Below are 26,673 nucleotides of genomic sequence, written 5' to 3'. Positions count from 1 at the left end.
GCGCAGGAAAGCAGGTATCGACGTATATCGCGCACCCACGATTTTGCCCTGATTTTCAGGGCGAAAAAGTGCGCGGTATACGCCGATAAATACGGTACACGCAATACCCTCTGTTAGAAAACGTCCTATGCTCCAGTGTCTGTGCTTTGTAAAAAATATGCCCATTTCTACCTTCTTTCACAGCACCGCTCGGCAGTCTTGTGACTCTTCGCAGCTCCCTCTCCCGATCTGACAGCTAAAGTGCGAGGGGCCGAGAATCCCCTGCTGACATCAGTCAGGGGGAGGAAAGAGGCGAGACTACCTACCTAAAACACACGGACTATGATTTATTTTTACTGTAACCCCTTCTCTAACCATGTTATCTTCAAATAACTTTTTTGGTTGTTTAGATACTCCGGAAAGGAGAATCGGCAATGTATCTTGTTCTCCATTCAAGAGGATAAAGCATAAAGGGAACGGGCTGTAGCTACTTATCACTGTTACAGCCAATCACAGGCTATCACAGCAGTCATGTCGTCAAGAGCCGGTCCTTCCAGCCCCACAGAAAAAGCCCCGCTTCTGTGAGACCAGCATATGCGCTTACGCTCACCATAAAAGGTATTAACGCGTTATTAAAAGGGGTTGTAAACCTTGCAGTGTCCGCCGCCCCCCCTCCCCCCCCCCGTTTTACTTACCTGAGCCCCGAATTTCCATGGGCGCGATCCCGCGTCACTCTCCCTAAGTCTTCACGGCTCTTCATTGGATAGATTGATAGCAGCACAGCCATTGACTCCCGCTGCTGTCAATCAAATCCAATGACACAGCCGCATGGGCTGAGTCATTCACTCAGCTTCTCTGGAAGGAGAGTGATGGGGTGCTGCGCCAGGTGACTACCTCTTGAAGCTCATCAAGAGAATGCCAAGAGTGTGCCAAGCAGTAATCAAAGCAAAAGGTGGCGACTTTGAAGAACCTAGAATATGAAATATATTTTCAGTTGTTTCACACTTTTTTGTTATGTATAATTCCACATGTGTTAATTCATAGTTTTGATGCCCTCAGTGTGAATCTACAATTTTCATAGTCATGAAAATAAAGAAAACTCTTTGAATGAGAAGGTGTGTCCAAACTTTTGGTCTGTACTGTATATATCTATTATATATTTATTTTTTCCACAAGATGGCATACACCTCCTTGGACTGAACCCCTTATGACCACTTAACGACTTAAGGACCCCTTCACGCCGATATACGTCGGCAGAATGGCACGGCTGGGCACATCAACATATATGTACGTTGTCCTTTAAGCCCAGCCGTGGGGTCACGGGCGCGGTCCGAAGCTCCGTGACCGCGGGACTCGCTGACCCGATCGCCGCTGGAGTCCCGCGATCGGTCCCCGGAGCTGAAGAACGGGGAGAGCCGTGTGTAAACACGGCTTCCCCGTTCTTCACTGTGGCGGCGTCATCGATCGTGTGATCCCTTTTATAGGGGGACACAATCGATGACGTCACACCTACAGCCACACCCCCCTACAGTTGTAAACACACTTGAGGTCACACATAACCCCATCAGCGCCCCCTGTGGTTAACTCCCAAACTGCAATTGTCACATTCACAATAAACAATGCATTTTAAATGCATTTTTTTGCTGTGAAAATGACAATGGTCCCAAAAAGGTGTCAAAATTGTCCGAAGTGTCCGCCATAATGTCGCAGTCACGAAAAAAATCCCTGATCGCCGCCATTAGTAGTAAAAAAAAAAAAAAATTAATAAAAATGCAATAAAACTATCCCCTATTTTGTAAACACTATAAATTTTGCACAAACCAACCGATAAACGCTTATTGCGATTTTTTTTTACCAAAAATAGGTAGAAGAATACGTATCGGCCTAAACTGAGGAAAATATATATATATTTTTATATATTTTTGGGGGATATTTATTATAGCAAAAAGTAAAAAATATTGAATTTTTTCAAAATTGTCGCTCTATTTTTGTTTATAGCGCAAAAAATAAAAACCGCATAGGTGATCAAATACCACCAAAAGAAAGCTCTATGTGTGGGAAAAAAAGGACGCCAATTTTGTTTGGGAGCCACGTTGCACGACCGCACAATTGTCAGTTAAAGCGACACAGTGCCAAATCACAAAAAGGGGCAAGGTCCTTTAGCTGCATTTTGGTCCGGGTCTTAAGTGGTTAAAATGAAACGTCTGTTTATCTGTCTCCCCCCCTCCTCCGGTGAAACATTTGGCACCTTTCAAGGCGACGGGGAAACAGGTACCATTCCTTCCGGTCTCCCCCTCCTCCTTCCTCTGCCATCCGGACCAATAAAAACTGCTGCACGCTTATCACATGCACAGTAGGGAACCAGCTGTGAACCTGAAAGGCTTCACGGCTGGGTTGCCTTACCAGAAATGGTGGCAGCTGCACCAGACAGCCAATCTGAAGAACAGCTGGGGTGCCAACATCCCACACTCCCTGGACAGGTACCTGGACAGGTAAGTGTCCAGATATTAAAAGTCATCAACTGCAGTATTTGTAGCGGTGGACTCTTAATTTTTGGTGGGGGGGGACACGGTTGGGGCCAGACCACCTCTTTAACCAATTCCAGCCCAGGGACGTCATATGACATCCTGGACTTTCAGCGGGGATATCATTCAGATATCATTATTTTCTGCCGGCGATTCTGTGCACAGCAAGAATGATTATAGTGGCAGATCCCCCGCTTGATCGTTCTTACAAGCGATGTGAGTGGACACCCCCCTCTCCCATTGCCATCTGGTGCTTCTCCAGGCTCTCCCGTGCCATCGGGGATGCAGAGAAAGAATCGGCTGGCGCTGGATGATGACCATATGACCGTTGAAGGCCTGGGCACAACGTTATGGCGCAACGCCCGGGCCCCGGATGTAAACAAAGCCGTGGTCGCGGCTGTCGGCATGAGAGCGTAAATTTTTTTCCAGCCTGGCGGAGAGATGTGGGGTCTTATTGACCCCACATCTCTCTATAAAGAGGACCTATGACAATAGATTCCTATTCAAGGGATGTTTACATTCCTTGGAATAGGAATAAAAGTGATAAAAAAAAATGTAAAAAAAAAAAAAAAAAAAAAAAGTGTAAAAATAAAAAGAAATTACGTAAAATAAAAGAATACATTAATTTTTTTTTTTTTTTTTAAGCGCCCTTGTGCCCGGAATCGAACACACACGCAAGTCCCACCCACATATGTAAACGCCGTTCAAACCACACGTGAGGTATCGCTGTGTGTGTTAGAGCACAAGCAACAATTCTAGCACTAGACCTCCTCTGTAACTCTAAACTGGTAACCTGTAAAAAAAAAAAAAAAAAATTAAAGCGTTGCGTATGGAGATTTTTAAGTACTGAAGTTTGTCGCCATTCCACGAGTGTGCGCAATTTTAAAGCGTGGCATGTTGGGTAACATCTTTCACTTTATACAAAAAAATTTACTTTCCTGTTTTGTTATTTTTTAATTCATGAAACTGTTTTTTTTTCCCCAAAGAAAAAAGGCGTTTTGAAAAATGATTGCGCAAATACTGTGCGAGATAAAAAGTTGCTATGACCATCATTTTATTCCCTAGGGCAGTGATGGCGAACCTTGGCACCCCAGATGTTTTGAAACTACATTTCCCATGATGCTCATCTACACTGCAGAGTGCATGAGCATCATGGGAAATGTAGTTCCAAAACATCTGGGGTGCCAAGGTTCGCCATCACTGCCCTAGGGTGTCTGCTAAAAAAAAAAAAACACACAACGTTTGGGGGTTCTGAGCAATTTTCTAGCAAAAAAAAATTATGATTTTTACATGTAGGAGAGGAGTGTCAGAATAGGTCCGGTATGGAAGTGGTTAAGGACCAGTCCTATCCTGACATTTTTTGTAAAAATCTATTTTTTTTTGCTAGAAAATTACTTAGAACACCCAAACATTTTATCTATAAAATCTCAGACTAATGTAGAAAAGTTCTTAATGTTCTCCAGAGGCCTAATGATTTATCATATAGATTTATTTGCACACATTGGTTAAATGCCACCATTGTAGCAGTTCCAAGAACTTCAAAAGTCTGTAACAAGCGTGTGCAGACAGAGGAAGGAACGCTTCTGTAAAGTGAGTGTACAACCACACATGGGACTAGTCTGCTACTGAAGCAGATAAACAGCCTGCTAGACAATACTTTCACCACCCCACCTATCGAAGCTGTATATATATATGTATATGATTTGCATTTTATTGAGTGAAAAAAGTATTTGACCCCCTCACAAAACATGACTTAGTATTTGGTGGCAATCACAGAGGTCAGACGTTTCTTGTTGTTGCACACATCTCAGGAGGGATTTTTGTCCCACTCCTCTTTACAGCTCCTATCCAAGTCATTAAGGTTACGAGGCTGATGTTTGGTAACGCGAACCTCCAGCTTCCTCCACATATTTTCTATGGATCAAGGTCTAGAGACTGGCCAGGCCACTCCAAGACCTTAATGTGCTTCTTCTTGAGCCACTCCTTTGTTGCCTAGGCCGAGTGTTTTGGATCATTGTCATTCTGGAATACCCATTAACGATCCATTTTCAAAACCCTGGCTGAGAAACGGATGTTCTCACCCAAGATTTGACCGTACATGGCAGCGTCCATCGTCCCATTGATGCGGTGAAGTTGTTCTGTCCCCTTAGCAGAAAAACACCCCCAAAGCATAATGGTTTTACCTCCATGTTTGACGGTGTTCTTGGGGTCATAGGCAGCAATCTTCCACCTCCAAACATGTTGAGTTGATGCCAAAGAGCTGGATTTTGGTCTCCTCTGACCACAACACTTTCAACCAGTTCTCCTCTAAATCATTCAGATGTTCATTAGCAAACCTCAGATGGGCTTGTACATGTGCTTTCTTGAGCAGGGGGATCTTATGGGCGCTGCAGGATTTCACTCCTTCACGGAGTAGTGCGTTACCAATTGTTTTCTTGGCAACTGTGGTCCCAGCTGCCTGGAGATCATTGACAAGATTCTCTGTGTAGTTCTGGGCCGATTCCTCACCGTTCACATTACCCCTTCGGGGTAAGACTGTGCTACATTAAGATACCTCTCATCATTGAAACTCAATGAGGTGAGATCTTGAATGGCACCCCAGACTGAGGGAGACTGACAGTTATTTTATGTTTCTTACATTTGCAAATAATTGCACCAACTGTTTTCACCCTCTGACCAAGCTGCTTGATGATGGTCTTGTAGCCTATTTTAGCCTTGTGTAGGTCTACAATCTTGCCCAGACATCCTTGGACAGCTCTTTGGTCTTAGCCATGGTGGAGAGATTGGAATCTGATTGATTGCTTCTGTGGACTGGTGTCTTTTATACAGGTAACAAGCTGAGATTACGAGCACTCCCTTTAACCACTTAAGCCCCGGACCAAAATGCAGGTAAAGGACCAGGCCCCTTTTTGCGATTCAGGACTGCGTTTAACGACAATTGCACAATCATGCAACGTGGCTCCCAAACAAAATTGGCGTCCTTTTTTTCACACAAATAGAGCTTTCTTTTGGTGGTATTTGATCAGCTCTGCGTTTTTTTTTTTTGCGCTATAAACAAAAATAGAGCGACAATTTAAAAAAAAAATCAATATTTTTTACTTTTTGCTATAATAAATATCCCCCAAAAATATATATAAAAAAACATTTTTTTTCCTCAGTTTAGGCCGATACGTATTCTTCTACATATTTTTGGTAAAAAAAAAATAAAAAATAAAACGCAATAAGCGCTTATCGGTTGGTTTGCGCAAAATGTATAGCGTTTACAAAATAGGGGATCGTTTTTTGTATTTTTTTTTTTTTTTTACTACTAATGGCGGAGATCAGCGTTTTTTTTTCGTGACTGCGACATTATGGCGGACACTTCGCACAATTTTGACACGCATTTAAAATGCATTCTTTATTGTGGAAATGACAGTTGCAGTTTGGGAGTTAACCACAGGGTGCGCTGAACGGGTTATGTTTCACCTAGTGTGTGTTTACAACTGTAGGGGGTGTGGCTGTAGGAGTGAGGTCATCGATTGTGTCTCTCTATAAAGGGGATCACACGATCGATGCAGCCGCCACAGTGAAGCACGGGAATCAGTGTTTACACGCGGCTCTCCCCGTTCTTCAGTTCCAGGGGCCGATCGCGGGACCCCAGCGGCGATCGGTTCTGCGGGTCTCGCGGTCCAGGAGCTTCGGATCGCGGGCGCGCGCCCGCGACCCATGGCTGGGTAGATGTAAAGGACGTGCGGGTACGTCCATCTGCCCAGCCTTGCCATTCTGCCGACGTATATCGTCGTGCGGCGGTCGTTAAGTGGTTAAGAATGTGCTCCTAATCTCAACTCTTTGCCTGTATAGAAGACACCTGGGAGCCAGAAATCTTGCTGATTGCTAGGGAATTAAATACTTTCGACTTAGATCCTACTTCAGCCCATTGAATATCACTGAAGTCGGACAAAAGTTGGATCTCCATCTTGTCCAATCTGACTTTGGCATGCAACTTGTGCTCTGATGATCTTGAGGGGGAACTCCACAGCAAAAAAAAAAGGAAACGGCATGGGTTCCCCCTCTAAGAGCATACCAGGTGCTTCGTTCTCGTATGGATTTTAAGGGGGAACCCCTACGCTAAAAAAAACAGCGTAGGGGGCTCCCCCAAAGTCCATACCAGACCCTTATAAGGAAAGTGAGTGGGGACGAGCGAGCCCCTCCTGAACCCTACCAGGCCACATGCCCTCAACATGGGGAGTCTGTTTTGGGGCAGCTCCCCTCCTCCTCTGCCAGGCCAGCGAGTGCAGCGCACTTTGTGCATGCGCAGTAGGGACCCGGCCGTGAAGCCAAAAGGCTACACTCCCAGGTTCTCTTACCAGCAATGGCGGAGGCGGCAGCACCTGACATCACTGGACTCCAAGACAGGCAAGTGTCCCAATATTAAAAATCAGCAGTTACAGTATGTGTGGCTGCTAACCTAATTTTTAAAGGGGTGGGCGGATCTCCTCTTAAAGGACACGCTCTATGCTTTAGAAAGCAGGTATTTCAAGTTTGTAGGATGAAAAGACATGAGGGGTTTAGGTTAAGTAGAGCCGAGTATCTTTTGTATATGAAGTACAATAAGCCTCACAGGTTTGTCACCACAGACAGCTGCAAACCAATATATGAAAAAGGAGCCTATGAATCCCTGGAATGATTTTCTAGATGTTTTTTTAGCAAATATGTGATTTGCTGCAGTAATTCGTTCCTGGGTACAAATAGAAAATTAACACTGAAAATATCTGTGGCTTGAAAGCATTTTTACATCTTTTGTCGAGGCCAGATTTATACTGTTGCAGTGTGTCAACATGCACATGATTACATGCTTTGATGTGCATTGAGAGATCATGTATTCTGAATCGTCCGTCAATGCACCGGAACACACACGCGCGCGCACACACACACGTACGTACCTTTGTTCCTCAATGTAACTCACCATATCTACACAGTCCAGATCTGTGCAGTTGGTAGGAGCGCTGTTTTCATGCAAAATGTGCTTTAAATTTATAAGGTTGTATAGGAGTGCGTAAAGAGTTAAAGGTGTTTGTTACCCCAACATTTCATATTCCAGATACGCCTGCTGTACCATGGACTTGTATGAGAAAGTCTCCTGTTCTCTTTGTATTGCTTTCTTAGTGTGAAATCCCTGGTGTTCCTGCCAGTCAATCTGCTTTTCTATTAAAAACTGACCACACTAAGCAGAACACACTATGGTCAGTTCTCTAGCAGGGCTGGGTACTCAGTATAATCTCAGATGATGAGACTTGTCCTAACAAGTTTGCCTTTATTCCTATTTTAAACTGAAAGGGTTGTTTTACAAGGGGATCATTTCCAATCACTTTAATTTAGGATCTTCATAAAACAAGGATTGTAGTCCCTGCTAGTAGATACGGTATATAATGTAGACACAGACTTCCTACATAACAAATCCTGAATCATATTTATTGTAGCTGCGTCATAAAAAAGGTGGAAACCGCAATAATTTTCTTTTACCCAGGACTCAACAAACGGCGCACCATTACATTCCATAAACACATTGTTACTGCACAATGGTTTTTACCAGACAGATTTTGTTTACACCTCCAGCACAAACAGGCGCCGTTCTTCCATGTGACTGTCATAACAAATGTCTGTAACGGGGAAGAAATTGGTCTTTGGCCTTTCTAAGAAAGAAACAAAAAATAATCACTGTACACCTTAAAGCAGATCTCCACTGCAGCTTCATTTTTAGTAGGGTTGTCCCGATACCACTTTTTTAGGACCGAGTACAAGTACCGATACTTTTTTCCAAGTGCTTGCCGATACCGAATACCGATACTTTTTTTTAAATGTGTCCCCAAATGCAGCCATGTCCCCCCACAAATGCAGCCATGTCCCCCCACATATGCAGCCATGTCCCCCCACAAATGCAGCCATGTCCCCCCACAAATGCAGCCATGTCCCCCCACATATGCAGCCATGTCCCCCCACATATGCAGCCATGTCCCCCCACATATGCAGCCATGTCGCCCCTATATGTAACCATGTCCCCCCTATATGCAACCATGTCTCCCCTATATGCAGCCATGTCGCCCCTATATGCAGCCATGTCCCCCATAAATCCAGCCATGTCCCCCATAAATGCAGCCATGTCCCCCCTATATCCAGCCATGTCCCCCCTATATCCAGTCATGTCCCCCCTATATCCAGCCATGTCCCCCCATACCTTGATGCCGCCGCCGCATGGGTTAAACAGCGTGCGGGGAACATCACAGCTTTCATTTGAATAGCTGTAGTATTCCCGCTGCGCCGCGTATAGACACTCCCCCTTGCTCGGGATTGGACAGATCCCGAGCAAGGGGGAGTGTCTATATGTGGCGCTGCGGGAATACTACAGCTATTCAAATGAAAGCTGTGATATTCCCCGCACGCTGTTTAACCCATGCGGCGGCGTTGTTGCGGTATGCGACGGGGTCGGCGGCGGCATTCGTTGCGGCGGCGGCGGGGGAGGTGGGTCGGTGTTTTTCAAGTATTCTTTTTAGGTATCGGGGGTAGTTGCGGGAGTACAAGTACTCCCGCAAATACTCGGTATCGGTCCCGATACCGATACTGGTATCGGTAATCGGGACAACCCTAATTTTTAGAATTCAAAGCAAACTCCCCCATCCATCCTTGTCTCCATGCTTTATTTTGTTGCTCTCCTTTATACAGTATTTACTAATGCTAGCAACGTGAGGATTTAAAAATAATCAATATTGATTGGGAGAGTAAAGTTCCACTTTCATGTCTCCACCACTGCAAGGGAAAGGATCAAAGTATGTCCCCGGAGTGTACACACCAAGTGATTTCAAAACCAAGATTAAAGCGGGGGTTCCGTGGGAAAACTTTTTTTTTTTTAAAATAGGTTTTTGTAACGCTGATAGTACAAAGAAACTTGTACTCACCAGTACCATAGTCGCAGCTGCTAGGATGACATTGCCATCTTAATTGCGGGCACTCTGAAGCCCTCCTGTATATTCTTCCGGGATGCTGTGAATGCTGTCCCAGCATTCACCGCTCTATCCCGCGCATGCGCAGTGTGACGGCGAGCCGCGCCGTCAACACTACATAGTTGCTATGACAACGGCCGGCAGCGTCCTGAAAAGGACACTCTCCGCTGTGACCAGCAGACAAGTCATGAGGACTAGACCCTCGTGATCAATCCCACAAGACATTGCGGCGATCGCGACACGCCCAGTCCCGCACACCTAGAACCAGGAAGTGCCTGCTTCAGGACAGGAAAACAAGGTATCTAGATTTTTTATAATTTTTTCAACTGCGGACTAGTAGTAGACATCCAGGCCACTATTATTTAAGGCTAAGTTGTAAAATCGGGTGAACCTCCACTTTAAACTTTCGTTTTTTGCTTGCTTTTAACCACTTCCCTACCAGCCACAGTAGGGAAGCTGTTATACTGGCGATTCTCTTTCATGTAAAAGTATTCCCGAGCAGCTGCTGCAATACTTATACAGGTGGCGGAAGGGGGTCCCAGCCCCCTCCCACCATAATGGAGTTCTCCCCAACGATTGGGGAGTCTGGGAGCGATGTGACCGGCGGCATGCATGTCTGTCCTTGCAGAGAGATGAGCTGAAGCTGTTCCTCCCACTGTCTGATGTCAGTACTGGCAAGCGGTGATTGTTTTGTCACGTCTGGTTACGGCTCTTTGTTTACTGGCTACAACGCGACCAGTGAAGAAGCCGATCAGACAGATCTGTGCCCGATCGGCTGCATTGGAGCCCAAAGGAGAGATGGGGAGTCTAATAGACCCCCCATTGCTCCATAAAAAAAAAAAAAGGAGCACCTGTCATTTCTATTGACGTCAAAAGGGATGTTTACATTCCCTTTGACAGAAATAAAAAGTGAGCAATTTTTTTAAAAAACACACACAAAAAAAAATATATAATAATAATAATAATAATATGTTATATATATTTATATTTTATATTTTATTTTTTTAAAGCACTCCTGACACTCCGTGCTCACACGCACTGGCGAATGCACACATCGGTCCCGCATGCATATGTAAACAGTAAACGCACCACACACGTGAGGTATCACTGCGAACGTCAGAGTGAAAGCAATAATTCTAGTACCAGACCTCCTGTGGAAATCTAAACTGGTAACCTACGAATGTTTAAAGCGTCACCTATGGATAATTTAAGGTACCATAGTTTGTTGTCATTCCGTGACCATGCGCAATTTTAAAGCAAGACACGCAAGGTGGATTTGATTGAAATCACTAGTAAAGCTTAAGTTCAATGATCATTTTTAAAGAGCAACTGTCATCTGTCCCGCAGCGGCTCCTCCTCTGACCCGCTGTTGACTCTCCAACAGTCCCATTCACTTTAATGGGACAGCTGGCGATACGGCAGTGACACAACAAGCTGAGGGACGTGGCAGCAGCAGGTGAGTGAATGCCATGTTGGATCTGAAATGACAGGTGCTCTTTAAGTGTAAGGACTTATTCTTGCTGGTAGTTAGAGTATCTTTAGTATAACATTAATAACAAAATTAAGGTTTCCTATTTAAAATATTAAGCCGTCAGGTTAGTAAAATAGCGATAATAGAACAGATTCAATTATACAGTTTGTAGTGCACATAGATTTGCAAAACAATGGGATAAAGGAATATTCCCGAACTTTGATTTATCTCATGGTTACTGTGAAATTGTGTGAATGCATCAATGCAGTGCATGTTATCTCAGTTGGCATTCACAGAATGAGTTTACCAAAATGTAAATATTGCAGAATATACAGCCTCATGCTACATAACTAAGCTCCATTTCATGCTGAATAAACTAAATTATTAATGTATCTTAAATAGAAAATTATCTTTAGATTGATGTTTACTCCAAAAGCATTTTATGAAAATTAATTTGATAAAAATCTGATTTAAACCTAATACATTTTTTTTTTAAAAGATTTGTGACATGTTAGGTATCTGTTACTCTGCGTAACATTTGGACTGAGTGGTTATACCGGAAAGACGCCTGCAGGTTTAGGCATCATCTTATATATATTTTTTTCCAGCCGGAAGTTGGCTTTCATGTAAAAAGCAATCCTAGTGGCTAGAACTGCACAATTCGGACTAAAATGAGAATCTCAATTTTTTTGCTTAGAATAAAGATCACGATTCTCACGGCGCAACATCTTTCACATTATACGAAAAAATTGGGCTAACGTTATGTTTTTTTTTTTTATTCATTAAAGTGTATATTTACAAAAAAAAATGTGTTTAAAAGACCGCTGCACAAAAACCATGTGACACAAAATATTGCAATGACTGCCACTTAATTCTCTATGGTCTCTGCTTGAAAAAAAATAAAGTTTGGGGGTTCCAAGTAATTTCCTAGGGAAAATTTTTTTTTTTTTTACATCTATATGTAGATGTCAGAATTGGCCCAGTATTGAGGTGGTTAAATCAGCACAATGAATGAGAAGTATTCATTGTGCTTGTGGCTGCTCTGTTCACTCCTCTTTTCCCCCCCATACCCCCTGCAGCTGTAATCTTCCAATGCTGTGGGGATAAATATGTTGGACCTGTCACAGGCACTTTTCAAAAGTGTTGACTATGCCCGTCCCCGTGGTCGATCCATAAAAGCCATACCATCGGTTCGCACAATAAATGGAGGACTAACAGAAAAGTCCCCCCCTCCATTCAAAATGCACTTTCATTGTGAGTTGAGTTAAGTTAAGTTAAGAGGTCTTACCCCGAAGGGTCCTGACGTGCTTGGGCCAATTAAGACAGGATCCGATTAACCTACCAGCACATCCTTCGAGTGTTGGAGGAAACTGGAGTACCCAGGGGAAACCCACGCACGCACAGGGAGAGAGCAAACTCCAGGCAGGTGATGTCATGCTCGAAATTTGAACCAGCGACCCTTTTGCTGCTAGGTGAAAGTGCTAACCACTACACCACTGTGCTGCCCGTGGAAACCATTAATACCCCACAGAGCACCTCTGTTGCAGAGGACTGCAGATTTCAAGCAACACAGCAGTCACCAGCACAAAGGGCACTTTTCAATAAAAGCCCATCTCTGGGCAAATCTCGTCCCCCCCCCCCCCCCCCCATGCAGTGGGGCTGTACTTGCACTACATGGGGTCAACGGCACGTTTTTTCTAGGGGTGAACACAAAGTTTATACTCCCCTAATCCGTCAGAAAACCCATGATCCCCGTTATATTGTTAGTGATTCCTAAATAGAAGTAGTGACATCGAACAGTTACATTACGTTTGGTGTAACATAAGAAAGGAAAAAAACAATTAAAAATGCATGTAAAACAAAAAAAAATATCAGCGTTCACCTGACATTTGTTATGATTTAGTGCATTATTAATCACGTGTAAAATGTCTATTAGCTAGTAAATTATAGTAGTCATTTTGTGCCCACAAAGCTTTTTTTTACTCATCCTGTGGAAAACCACGTTAAAGTATGTATAAACAGCTGTTTATAAGTATAAAAAAAGTATAAGTATAAAAAAAAAAAAAACACGGATATGTTTGACACAAATCAAGCACAATTGTTTTAAGCATCAGACCCACTAATACGTAATACATGTCTAAAGGATAAATCACCATACCAGGGACAATATTTATGAAACTAAGCCAGAATAAAAGTATACTGCCCATCAGAAGATCACATGGGGTAAATGTTTTTTCTTTATGTATTTCCTGTAATAAACTGAAGTCCTACCAGGAAAGAGGCCAGGATATAAGAGATTGAAGAATATGCTGATCAGAGTTCTATCTCCATATGGTGCAATAAGATAATCTTAGTAGCATGTGTCAGTGAAGATCCCTGTGCACTTATCTCCCCGGCTCAGCTGTCTGTCTGTCTTGGCGGTCACAGGAACTCAACCAGTCCAACTATTCTCTGGTATTCTGACCTTAGACCTCCATCTCCCCAGTAAATGAAGGAACAAGGATTAAAGAGGAACTCTGCTAGAACCATTTCCATCTACACTGCTGAACATGGACTGTCAGAAAAATAAATAATGCCAAAGAAAAAAAAAGAAAAAAAAATTACTAGCTACGTCTTGCAGTCATAGGTGTTAACCACTTGCCTACTGGGCACTTTTACCCCCCCCCCCCTCCTGCCCAGACCAATTTTCAGCTGTGCTGTCACACTTTGAATGACAATTGCGTGGTCATGCTACACTGTATCCATATGACATTTTTAGCTTTCTTTTACTTAAAGCGGAGTTCCACCCAAAAGTGGAACTTCAACTTAATCCACTCCTCGCCCCCTTACATGCCACATTTGGCATGTAATGTTTTTTTTTTGGGGGGGGGGGGGAGTGGGGGCTTCAGGAGGAGTGGGACTTCCTGTCCCACTTCCTCCTTCCGCCGAGGGGCTGCTAAGGCGATTAGTCTAATCGCCTTTCTGCAGCCCCTCCCTGTACGCGATCGCTGGGAACACGTGACAGGTCCCAGGCAATCGCCTGTCCAATTGGATGGCGCAGTGCCACTCGCGCATGCGCAGTGGGTGCCCCGCCGTGAAGCCGAAAGCTGTCATGGCCAGGTGCCCACACTTGGAATGAAGACGCCGGCCGGAAGGGGGGGGAAAGGAGCAGAGCCCCGGCCGGCGCATCGCTGGAACGTGGAGCAGGTGAGTGTATGTTTATTAAAAGCCAGCAGCTACACTTTTTGTAGCTGCTGACTTTTAATAAACATAAAAAATGACTGGAACACCCCTTTAATCACCACTACTGAAATAAAAGATGGAGAATTTTGAAAAAATATATATAATATATATATTTTTTTCATAGTTTGTCATAAAATGTTGACAATGAGCGCTGATTAAGCTGCACTGATTGGCAGAGATAAGGCAGCACTGATGAGGAGGCACTGTTGAGACTGCATTGAAGTGCAGTCACTGTAGATCTGAGGGGGACATGCAAGGAAAATAAACAACATTTTAGCTTGCACATGATTGGAATATAAAAATCAGCAGAGCTTCCCCTCATTTCAGCTATTCCCCAGCTATTCTACAGCGACTGCACTTCCAAGTGCACATGTAGTGCAAAGTGGATTTGCCTTTCGTAAAAAAAACAAAAAAAAAACACTATATCATGCCTAGTAAATAGATACCCAACATATCACGTTTCCAATTTGCGCACACCCGTGGAATAGTGAGAAATATGATACAGTACATTATCCATAGGAAACACTTTAAAAGCCTTTACAACTTACCACTTTAGAGTTACACAGAAGTCTGGTGCTAGGTTGAGGTTTTCAGTGTACCTTACATATGTGGAGCTATTGCCATTTACATATCCATGCAGTACCTATATACGCATTCTCATTTGCGTGCGCACAGAGGGATAGGGAGCTTTCTTTTTTTATTGTATTTTTTACACTGTTTTTTTTTTTTCTTGAAATGTTCATTGAACAACATCCCTTGTGATGGCATGGGTCATAACAGGCCCTCTTTATGGAGAAATCCAGGAGTCGGACCCCAGATCTCTCCTCTGCCCTTCAAAGCAGTCGATCAAGCCTAGATCAGCCTTAGGCGATTTAGTTTGTGTTTGTATCGCTATACAAGTTACTCATTCATAGGCTACTTTACAAGGCGGTAGAGGCTTGTAAACAAACAAATTGAAGCCGGAAGTGACAAAGTCCTCATCGCTTCAAACTTCTGATGTCACAGAGGGGAGGAAATGGAAGTTCTTCCCACTCTTCACAGTGCATCCGATGCAACAGGTTGGCGGACAACAATGGCTGTACAGCCGCTCAGATCACACTTCCATTGTAGAGAAATGGCAGTTTGTGTGTGTGCGCCCACACGGACGCGCACACTTGCAGATTCAACATCAGTCATAATTTCTGCCGAGTAATCTAGTGACCGTGGTGGTTTTTAAAAACACTGGAGGATATTATGAGAGTTTTATTTCTTTGGAGACGGAATTGCTCCATATTTCTTCAATTTGGATGTGAAGATTAATTATTGGACGGGACCCTCGGGATTATGAAATTTAAAGGGGGTTGTAAAGGTTTGAGTTTTTTCACCTTAATGCATCCTATGCGATGTGAACAGGACGAATATTAGCATAAATAAGAGCACAAGACACAGTAGCATGAAACAAATAGTATGTAGCATGAAGCAACAGCAGAAGGGACCGAATCCAGCCACTACTGACCTTCTCAAGCTCTCTGGGTATTCTCAGGCAGGTGTACACCCGCTCTCTTCTTTCCTTGTATTTTGCTTCATTATGTTCCAGGAAGTAACCGCGTGTGAGTTCAGCGCCGATAAACCTGAATAGGGAAAGATCTGGAAAAAAAAACAGGAGGGAAAAAAAAGTTAAAAAACAAAAACCCATAAATCACTAGCCTGATATCCATGGGGGGGCCTAAAGCCAGCCATAGATGGAGCGATTTTTCTTGCAGGAAAGAAAATCGATTCCCCCATCTACACAGTCTCTGTGTTGATGGGGGAATCTCTCCGGCTGACCGACCGTATTGTGTTCTCCCAGCAGGTAGAGGGGGCTTGCAAGGAGCCGTTCCGGCCAGGAGGAGAACACAGTGATTATTGCTAGTGGCTAAAGATGCCAGCAATTCATCACATGAAAAATCTGACATGCTGGTTGTACCCAACTTAATCGCTCGATCAACTTAAGTACAATCAGCCTGCCCATACATGGTTCGAATGCCAAACCGGCCAAGATTCGAACCGTGTATGGCTGGCTAAAGAAAGAAGCAGTCACTGTGGATGATTCCTCCACCTCTACCCGTTTTCATAAATCATACCGGATTTTTTACCCAATGATATTAAAAACAAAACAAATACTGTAATGTTTTTAGTTAAAGTGGACCTTTCCGGCAAAACGTCACTGAAATCTTATCCCCTGGCACAATCTGAAGAAATTCAACTTTTGTTCACTTGTTCGTTCTCAGTTTTTGTTTTCTGCAATTCTGAGTCCAGCACGTCCCTTGCCTCCCCTCCACCAGGCAGCACTGCACGAGTATACATCCAGCACACATCAACATGGGGTTTGCGGCAAGAACCTGAAAGACAGCCGGCTTGCAACGACGAAGGAGAGGAAGGTGGCGTTACTGGATTGTAAAGAGAAAAAAAACAGCCAGCGCTATGTGTAAAACAATATTGTAGCTGCTAGTAATATAAGTGTAATACATAAACACCCAATTCGTGCAACATAATGATTGCAGCGCTTAAATGAAAAATATAATTACCGTATTTATCGCGTATAACACGCACCCTAACTTTAAGAGGGAAGTTTCAGGTAAAACTCTTTCCACAGCCCCCTGCGTATAACACGCAGGCACAGTTTACCCTCTATTTTCAGGGTAAAAAAGTGAGTGTTATACACCAATAAGTACAGTAATCAAAGTGCAAATTTAAATTAAAAGTGAAATTAATATACAAGTTCACAGAAGAAAGTGCCCAAAAACATTAGAGCAATAAATGTTTCTCTTCAATAGCACCAAACAGCGTTACCAATGAATAAACACTAATCGTCAATTACACCAAAAGTGCTTCCAGTGACAACAAGACTGTTGTGCAAAACTTCTCCACCCAGTGAGTAAATCAAACACTCACCAGACAGTTTGGCTGCCAAGTTATAAGCAGCATGCACGCTCCTATTTCTTATGGCAAATGGTCAGCTCTCCCTGGAATGCCAGATCCATGCACACATTACTGGCTCCAAGACTACTATTGGTGTGCAGCAGCAGATTGGCAGATCACTCTAGATGTGCGAGGAGGTTTATGGAGTAAAGGGGGATTAAAAAAAAAATACATGGAGGGGAATAAAATTCCCTTTTCCGAACCCTCCAAGACACAGTGGAACACCAAAGTTTGTGAGATCCAGTAAATGGAGAATCTCCACAGAGCAGATTATAGACTATTTTGGCCTAAACACCTACCTAAAGACGACAAGATGCATGAGACATAAGAGATGGTACTAAATGATGATGGAAGTTACACCATCTACTGATTTGCTTGTTTGTTTTTTGAATTCCCTAAAGCAGTCAAGGAGTCACTCAGTATTTCCAACATAACAAAGCCTCCCAAATCATAGGGAGTGAACTTCTGAACGGTAACTTTGCACTGATGAAAAAAACGATAGGCAGCAATAATTTATATATATATATATATATATATATACACACACACACACACACACACACACACACACACACACACACACACACACACACACACACACAGGTCTTCTTTAACCACCTCAATACAGGGCACTTTCACCCCCCCTTCCTGCCCAAGCCAATTTCCAGCGCTGTCACACTTTGAATGACAATTGCACGGTCATGCAACACAGTACTTAAAGCGGTGGTTCACCCTCATTACCAACATTCTAGCATTAAATTAAGCATAGTAGCGCGAGCTACAGTATGCCTTTATTTATTTTTGTTAGCCCCGTACTCGCTGTTTAATCCTATAGTGAAGATTCCGACTCCCCACGGGGAATGAGCGTTCCTATCCAGAGGCAAGATGATTGACGGCCGGCTATGGCGCGTCACGCTCCCCGAAGATAGCCGGAGTAGGTCTCGGCTCTTCACGACGCTATACAGCGCCTGCGCACAGACTATGCGCAGGCGCCGTGAAGAGCCAAGTCGGCTATTTCTGGAGAAGCGTGACGCGCCAGAGCCGGCCGTCAATCATCTTCCCTCTGGATAGGAACGCCCATTCCCCGCGAGGAGTCGGAATCTTCACTAATTTAATGCTAGGAAAAAAAAAAAAAATTTACAGGGTGAACCCCCTCTTTAAATGAATGATTTTTATAAATTTTTTCCCCCCACAAATAGAGCTTTCTTTTGATGGTATTTGATCACCTCTGCGGTTTTTATTTCTTAAACAATAAACAAAAGAAGAGGGACAAGTTTGAAAATAAAAATAAAAAACACAATATTTACTTTTTGCTATAATAAATATCTCAATTTTGTATTTATTTTTTTAAAGCAGGTTTTTTTCCGCATATTAGGCAGATATGTATTCTTCTACATATTTTTGATAAAAAAAAAATAAAAAAAATCCCAATAAGCGTATATTGATTGGTTTGCGCAAAAGTTATAGCGGGATAGTTTTATAGCATTTTTATTATTATTTTTTTTTCTTACTAGTAATGGCGGCAATGCGCGATTTTTATCGTGACTCCCATATTGTGGCAGGCATATCGGACACTTCTGGGACCATTCACATTTATACAGAGATCCGTGCTATAAAAATGCACCGATTACTGTATAAATGTGACTGGCAGGGAAGGGGTTAAATGTGTTTCTTAGGGAGTGATTCTAACTGTAGGGGGAGGTGACTCGCAAGGAGACGGATCGGTGTTCCTCTGTACAAGGAACACACCCATCGGTCGCCTCTCCTCTGACAGGATGTGGATTGGTGTTTACACACACACAGATCCATGGTCCTGCTCTGTTACTGGGCAATCGCGGGTGCCCGGCGGACATCAGGTCCCCAGAGACGCGAATGGGGCCCCAGAGACGCGGCACGCACGCCCCCTAGTGGGCCGGGAAGGTGTCATTTGACGGCCGGTGGGCGGCAAGTGGTTAAAGACGCCACAAACCAAAAGTGAAAAAAACATATAGTTACTCTACCCCAGACTTTCTCAACCTTTTTAACACAGGGGAACCGGTAAAATAACTTTCTGGTCTCAGGTAAGCCCTGCTAAAAATGACTAAATTCCGACTTCGGGGGCGATTTTAGAGACATTGAAATTGCACCCTGATGTCACCAAAAGCAGAGCAAAAACGACTTTTGGGAATCGGTGCGGTGCCGCAAATGCGGGGTCGCACCGATTCGGGCGGTGCTGTTGCTAGCAATGGCATGTGCGCCAAAATCGCTGCAATGTGAACCAGGGCTCACAGATTGATAAAAAGATCAATGGTGTCTGTGGGAACCTTACCCGAGAGGTTGAAATTGCTCAAGGAACACCTAGAAACCGCTCGAGGAACCCTGGTTGACAAACCCTGCACTACCCCATAATTTCCCATAAGTAGTAATACACTAGAGATGGACCTGAGGCTGACGGAGACCCTGTTCTTATGTCCATTTATCCCTTTCTCTCTTCATTCCTCATTGTCCGCAACCCCCCCATTGTCACACATTTGTTTCCCCACTCTTCTTAACCACTTATAGCGGATGTTCCGGCCAAAAAAAAAAATATTAAAAGCCAGCAGCTACAAATACTGCAGCTGCTGACTTTTAATATTAGGACACTTGCCTGTCCTGGAGTCCAGCGGCGTCCGCAGCAGAGGACGAGTGATCGCTCGTCACCCTGCTTCTCCCCCCTCCATCCACGCTGAGGGGACCAGGAAGTGAAGCTCTCTGGCTTCACTGCCCGGTTCCCTACGGCGCATGCACGAGTCGCGCTGCGCCCGCCGATTGGCTCCCACTGTGTGCTGGGAGCAGAGTGTTCCCAGCACACAACGGGGGGGGGCGACGGGATGTGACGCAATGCCCGTCTTTTGCCCGTGAATGTCAGGCCGGAAGTGGGTGCAAATACCTGTCTTTAGACAGGTATCTGCACCCCCCTCCCCCCTGAAAGGTGTCAAATGTGACACCGGAGGGGGAGGGTTCCGATCAGCGGGACTCCACTTTAGGGTGGAGAACCGCTTTAAGTCCCGGACCATTTTGCAGCTAAAGGACCGGGGCCACTTTTTGCGATTTGGCACTGCGTCGCTTTAACTGACAATTGCGTGGTCGTGCAAAATAAAAAATAAATCGCAATAAGCGTTTATCGACTGGTTTGCACAAAAGTTATAGCGTTTACAAAATAGGGGATAGTTAAATGGTATTTTTATAATTTTTTAACTAGTAATGGCGGCGATCAGCGATTTTTTTCCGTGACTGCGACATTATGGCGGGGTCACATCGAGTACACGGAGCCGAGATCAGTGTCATTGTCACTAGTCAGAGAGGGGAGATGCTTACACAAGCATCTCCACACTCTATAACTCCGTGAGACGATCACAGGTAGAGGTAGACCGATATGGGTTTTTCTCTGGCCGATGCCGATGCCGATATTTAGAAATCGGGGCGACTGATGGCCGATATGTGATGCCGATTTTTGCGGCCGATATTTTGGGCCGATTTTTGGATTGGGATGCATTGTGGAGAGGTGGATGGATGGTGCTGGGCGTGGGTGGGGGATGCGTTGGAGGGGGGATGGATGGAGCTGGCCATGGGTGGGGGATGCATTGTGGAGGGGGATGGATGGTGCCGAGTGTGGGATGGATGGTGCTGGCTGTGGGTGGGGGATGCGTTGTGGAGGGGGGGATGGATGGATAGAGCTGGCCATGGGTGGGGGATGCATTGTGGAGGGGGATGGATGGTGCCGAGTGTGGGATGGATGGATGGTGCTGGCCGTGGGTGGGGGATGCGTTGTGGAGGGGGATGGATGGATGGTGCTGGGCGTGGGTGGGGGATGCGTTGTGGAGGGGGATGGATGGATGGTGCTGGGCGTGGGTGGGGGATGCGTTGGAGGGGGGATGGATAGAGCTGGCCATGGGTGGGGGATGCATTGTGGAGGGGGATGGATGGTGCTGAGTTTGGGATGGATGGATGGATGGTGCTGGCCGTGGGTGGGGGATGCGTTGTGGAGGGGTATGGATGGATGGATGGATGGTGCTGAGTGTGGGATGGATGGATGGTGCTGGCCGTGGGTGGGGGATGTGTTGTGGAGGGGGGGGGTGGATAGAGCTGGCCATGGGTGGGGGATGCATTGTGGCGGGGCATGAAGATGATTGAGTTGCATTGTGAAAATGGATGAGGAGTTGCATTGTGAAGAGGCTCATATCCACCCAGAGTCATACTCATCCATTTTCACAATGCAACTCAATGCCAGCTTGTCAGTCTTAGCCAGGTGTCCCATCAAAGCAGATTAAAGTCTACAGGGCACAGTTGGCAATTCAGTATAAAGACAATTTCAGGTAAAAGTGTGGCAGGCACCAAGGTATTGCACTAAAGCGATGTCTGGGCAAAGAAGAAACCATATATGTTGTACATTTCTGCAATACATGCACATTTCATTATGTTTTTTCAATGTAAAAAAATCTACAAGGACAGAAAAAATATCTGTTGATCCTTCCAGTGAGCCCATTACATTACGAGTACTCTGCCTTCACTGTGCTGAAATCAGCTTTTCCTAAATTCTCCTCTTCTCAACTAAACATCTCCCCTGATTTTTCTGGAGATAAGCAGAGGGGGGGAGGTTTTTGGGTGCCTCAAAGAAAAATGTTGCAGACAGAAGCTGTTTGTGCCAGTTCTCCTTGAAGAACACAGTGGACGAGTTTCTGCTAACACATTACTTTTTTTACTTACCCTCCACCCATCCATGCAGGAAGGAAGAGGAGGTAGTGCTGGCCACGATCACCTGCTGAGGAGGGGGGAGTTACTAGTCACAGGCAGTAAGCGGCTCGGGCTTGTGACATACTTGCTGATGCTTTCTTCCTCTGCTATAGCCCGCCAAAGTCGGGGGGCGGGGCTGGGCGGCTCTACTGAAACTTGTTTCTCTTCTCCTATAGGGGCCGGCGCAGGCTATCAGCGGCGCGGGTGAATGATTTCTCGTGCTGCTGTAGCTGTAGGTGGAGCGGGGCACTGGTCAGCAGAGTTTAGCACCCGAAAATCGGCCTAATTTTCACAATAATCGGCCGATGCCGATATCTTAAAAACGGCCAAATATCGGCCGATAGATATATCGGTCGACCTCTAATCACAGGTATCACCGCGATGATCGAGTTCGGGGGACCAACGGTCCGACTCACGGGGATGGCGGCAGAGGCGCAAACGCTGCGCCGGCGGCGCGTGTGCGCGCGACCACACGGACAGGCATTTAAAGGGGACGTACATATACGTTGATATGCCTGTCCGTGCCATTCTGCCCACGTATATGTGTAGGAGGCGGCCTTTAAGTGGTTAAATAAAGAATAAATACATATTCTAAAAATTGTATTAACATCCTAGCTTTCTTACCAATGTACTGGTGCCAAGCACATAAAACGGTATATATCTATCGAAATGTCCTCCTTGTCGGAACACCAGGACAAGTTGTAACATAATACAGTCATGTTCCTGGCAACCACTGCAAAGAGTTCAATGTCACCTCTTCAAACTCATTCACAGGGATCTCTCATTAGGCTGAGCAGAAGTTGAATTGTGCAGTAAAAATAAAATAAGGCTAGAAGCCAGAAAATAAAGCATTAATCAAAGCAAACCACACATTTCCCACATTGAGCAAATACCAGCTTCATGCCGCAGCACTGAAATGATCTCATACCATAAAGGTTGTTGGGAAAAATATATACAGACAACCCCACTGAAAGGATTCAATTATTTCATAAAAGGTTTGTTTAAAGCTACCTCCTCTATTGGGAAAGAGCAAAAACTAAACAATGGCTTTAAAGTGGAGTTCCACCCTGAAAAAAAATGTTTTACTCCAAAAATCAAAAAAATAAATAAAGTTTTACTTACCCGAAATAGCTGTTGCTATGTGGAAGTCCCGAATCTGCCTCTTCATCTTCCTCTGTGGATTCTCTTCCTCCTCCTACACTCGGTTTCTTCTTGTGAATGGGGCGCGCTGCATTCTGGGAACTGTGTGTGTCCCAGAAAGCAGCCGGCCCATTCACAAAGCTCCGCACTGATCGCGCATGCACAGTAGGAAACGGGCAGTGAAGCCGCACGGCTTCACTGCCCGTTTCCCTTACTGTGGATGGCGGCGCCTGGAGCTGCCAGGATCGAGGATCGGCCTCGGCGAAGGCCGACATCGCTGGTGACTAGGACAGGTAAGTGTCCTTATTAAAAGTCAGCAGCTACAGTGTTAGTAGCTGCTGACTTTAAAAAAATTTTTTTTACCGGACCTCCACTTTAATTTAAAAGGAGTTTCCAGTTCTGAACCCACTCTTCTGAACTATATGTCTATCTATACATGTTAGGGTTACACTGTGCCAGGACATTTGGCAATGTCCTACAAAGAACATTGAACTATCCAGTCCATCTCTTACCAGGTTATGGATTTGAAGCTAATGGCAGCCCCCTACATAGTGGGCCGGATTCAGGTAAGAGATACGACGGCGTATCAGTTACGCATAGATTTCCCTAAGATTCGACTGGCGTAAGTGTCTTACACCGTCGTATCTTAGGCTGCATATTTACGCTGGCCGCTAGGTGGCGCTTCCGTCGATTTACGCGAGGAATATGCCAATTGGGTAGATACGCCGATTCACAAACGTACGTACGCCCGGCGCTATTTTGTTACGTCGTTTACGTTAGGCTTTTTCGGCGTAAGGTTGCTCCTGCTCTTATGAGGTGTATGCAATGTTAAGTATGGACGTTGTTCCCCTGTCGAATTTTGAAATTTTTACGTCGTTTGCGTAAGTCGTTCGCGAATAAGGCTGTACGTAAGTTACGTTCATGTCTAAAGCATTGACGATTTGCGGCGGAATTTCGAGAATTATCGGAGATACGTTACGCCCGCACAATATTACGCAGGGCTACCTGAATCTAGCCCCCCGTCTACAGCAGTTCTGGTAAACTTTCTTGATATTGTGGGTCTTAAAGTGTTACTAAACCCACAACAGTAAAATTAGTCTGTATACGCAGTAAAGCATGGGGGTTATACAACTGCGGAGCCTCACTGCACATTGTGTAAAAAGGTTGTTTGATCCTGTCTTCTCTGGTCCTCCCTTTCTACCACTGTACCAAATCCATCTCCTAATACAAGGGTGTCAAACTCAATTTCATCGTGGGCCGCATCAGCATTATGATTGCCCTCAGAAGGGCCGGTTGTATGTATCTGTAAGATTAGATGTCCAGCGCATCCCCTCCCCTTACATTAGATGTCAAGAGCCACCCCACCATCAGAAGTTGAGTCCCCCCCCCCCTCTACATCACAGTGCACCCCCATTCCTTATGCTGCTGCTGGGAATAAGCTGGATGCATTGCTTGAAAGCAGAAAGTAAGGGTCTGGAGTAGAACCAGAGGAGGGCTGGAGCTCTCTGCAGCTGCAGGAGAGGTGCGAGGGCCACATGAAATGGCCTGGAGGGCCAGATTCGGCCCGCAGACCTTGCGTTTGACACCTGTGTCCTAATAGTACACTCAGCACATGCTCAGTTTGGTGTGTATTGCTAGAGTGTTTTTTTTTTTTGGGTTGGTGCATGTGATCAGCTCTCTACAGACAGAGGGTCAGCGGAGAATGAAAACTCCTCCTACAAGCTTTAACCAGTGCTCAGCCAGACAATGATAGAAGTCACAAGACTGCTATATACTGCCGATGAGAAAAAAGGTATTTAGCAGTTTACAGTGCCTTGAAAAAGTATTCATACCCCTTGAAATTTTTCACATGTTGTCATGTTACAACCAAAAACGTAAATTTCTTTTTTTGGCACTTTACGTGATAGACCAACACAAAGTGGCACATAATTGTGAAGTGGAAGGAAAATGATAAATGGTTTTTAATATTTTTTACAAATAAATATGTGATAAGTGTGGCGTGCATTTGTATTTAGCCCCCCTGAGTCAATACTTTGTAGAACCCCCTTTTGCTGCAATTACAGCTGAAAGTCTTTTTGGGGATGTCTCTACCAGCTTTGCACATCTAGAGCGTGGAATTTTAGCCCATTCTGCTTTGCAAAATAGCTCAAGCTCTGTCAGATTGGATGGAGAGCGTCTGAACAGCAATTTTCAAGTCTTGCCACAGACTCTCAATTGGATTTAGGTCTGGACTTTGACCGGGTCATTCTAACACATGAATATGCTTTGATCTAAACCAGGGGTCTCAAACTGGGGGCCCTCCAGCTGTTGTGAAACTACAAGTTCCATGAGGCATTGCAAGGCTGACAGTTACAAGCATGACTCCCACAGGCATGATGTGACTTGTAGTTTGGCAACAGCTTGAGGGCCACCAGTTTAAGACCCCTGATCTACATTGCTACTCTACATAAAGATTGGCAAGACCCTGAAACTGAGCTGCAGCACGGTGGCCAAGACCATACAGTGGCTTAACAGGTCAGGTTCCACTCAGAACAGGCCTCGCCATGGTCAAATAAAGAAGTTGAGTGCACGTGCTCAGCATCATATCCAGAGGTTGTCTTTGGAAAATAGACGTACGAGTGCTGCCAACATTGCCCGAGAGGTTGAAGGGGTGGGGGTCAGCCTCTCAGTGCTCAGACCATACGCCGCACACAGCATCAAATTGGTCTGAATGAAGGAAGCCTCTTCTAAAGATGATGCTGAAGACAAGCAGACTAAGGACATGGCGTACTGGAACCATGTCCTGTGGTCTGATGAGACCAAGATAAACTTATTTGGTTCAGATGGTGTCAAGCGTGTGTGGCGGCAACCAGGTGAGGAGTACAAAGACAAGAGTGTCTTGCCTACAGTCAAGTATGGTGGTGGGAGTGTCATGGTCTGGGGCTGCATGAGTGCTGCCGGCACTGGGGAGCTACAGTTCATTGGGGGAACCATGAATGCCAACATGTACTCTGACATACTGAAGCGGAGCATGATCCCCTACCTTTAGAGACTGGGCCGCAGGGCAGTATTCCAACATGATAACGACCCCAAACACACCTCCAAGATGACCACTGCCTTGCTCAAGAAGCTGAAATTAAAGGTGATGGTGATGGAAGAGGTCTCCAGTGGCAACCTGTGATGCTCTGGTGAACTCCCTGCCCAAGAGAGTTAAGGCAGTGCTGGAAAATAATGGTGGCCACACAAAATATTGACACTTAGGGCCCAATTTGGACATTTTTACTTAAAGGTGTACTCACTTTTGTTGCCAGCAGTTAAGACATTATTTGCGGTGTGTTGAGCGATTTTGAGGGGACAGAAAATTGACACGGTTATATAAGCTGTACATTCACTACTTTACATGCGCGCGGGAGACATCTTTCCGGCAAGGTCCTAAACAATAAGGTAAACTGTCAGAGCAAACGACTAGTGCATAAAAAATGTAAATGAATATGGACAGAGGATAGATCTAAAAAACAGTCACAGTTCTTTAGTCCATATTCTAATATGTGGTAATAACCAATCCTTTAAGGGGGGGGGGAGGAGAGGGATAGGAGGATGGTAGGCGGCAGCTGTCCACAAAGAAAGACGGCTCTGTAAGGGGAACAAAACAGGAAGCGCTACCTAAGTGCAATATGTTAATCACAAT

General features: G+C 44.9%; 1 protein-coding gene across 1 annotated transcript in view; it reads right to left on the bottom strand.

Annotated features, from left to right (window-relative positions):
• Positions 1-26,673, bottom strand: part of TAPT1 (transmembrane anterior posterior transformation 1) — a 117,868-nt gene that overhangs the window by 74,658 nt on the left and 16,537 nt on the right. Inside the window, exon 2 of the mRNA XM_040335212.1 lies at positions 15,670-15,800. Within this exon, the coding sequence (XP_040191146.1) occupies positions 15,670-15,800 (131 nt within the window). The remainder of the gene's footprint in view (positions 1-15,669; positions 15,801-26,673) is intronic.

This window comes from Rana temporaria, chromosome 1, assembly GCF_905171775.1.
Source record: "Rana temporaria chromosome 1, aRanTem1.1, whole genome shotgun sequence".
Lineage (NCBI taxonomy): Eukaryota > Metazoa > Chordata > Amphibia > Anura > Ranidae > Rana > Rana temporaria.
This window is presented reverse-complemented; position numbering and strand designations above follow the sequence as displayed.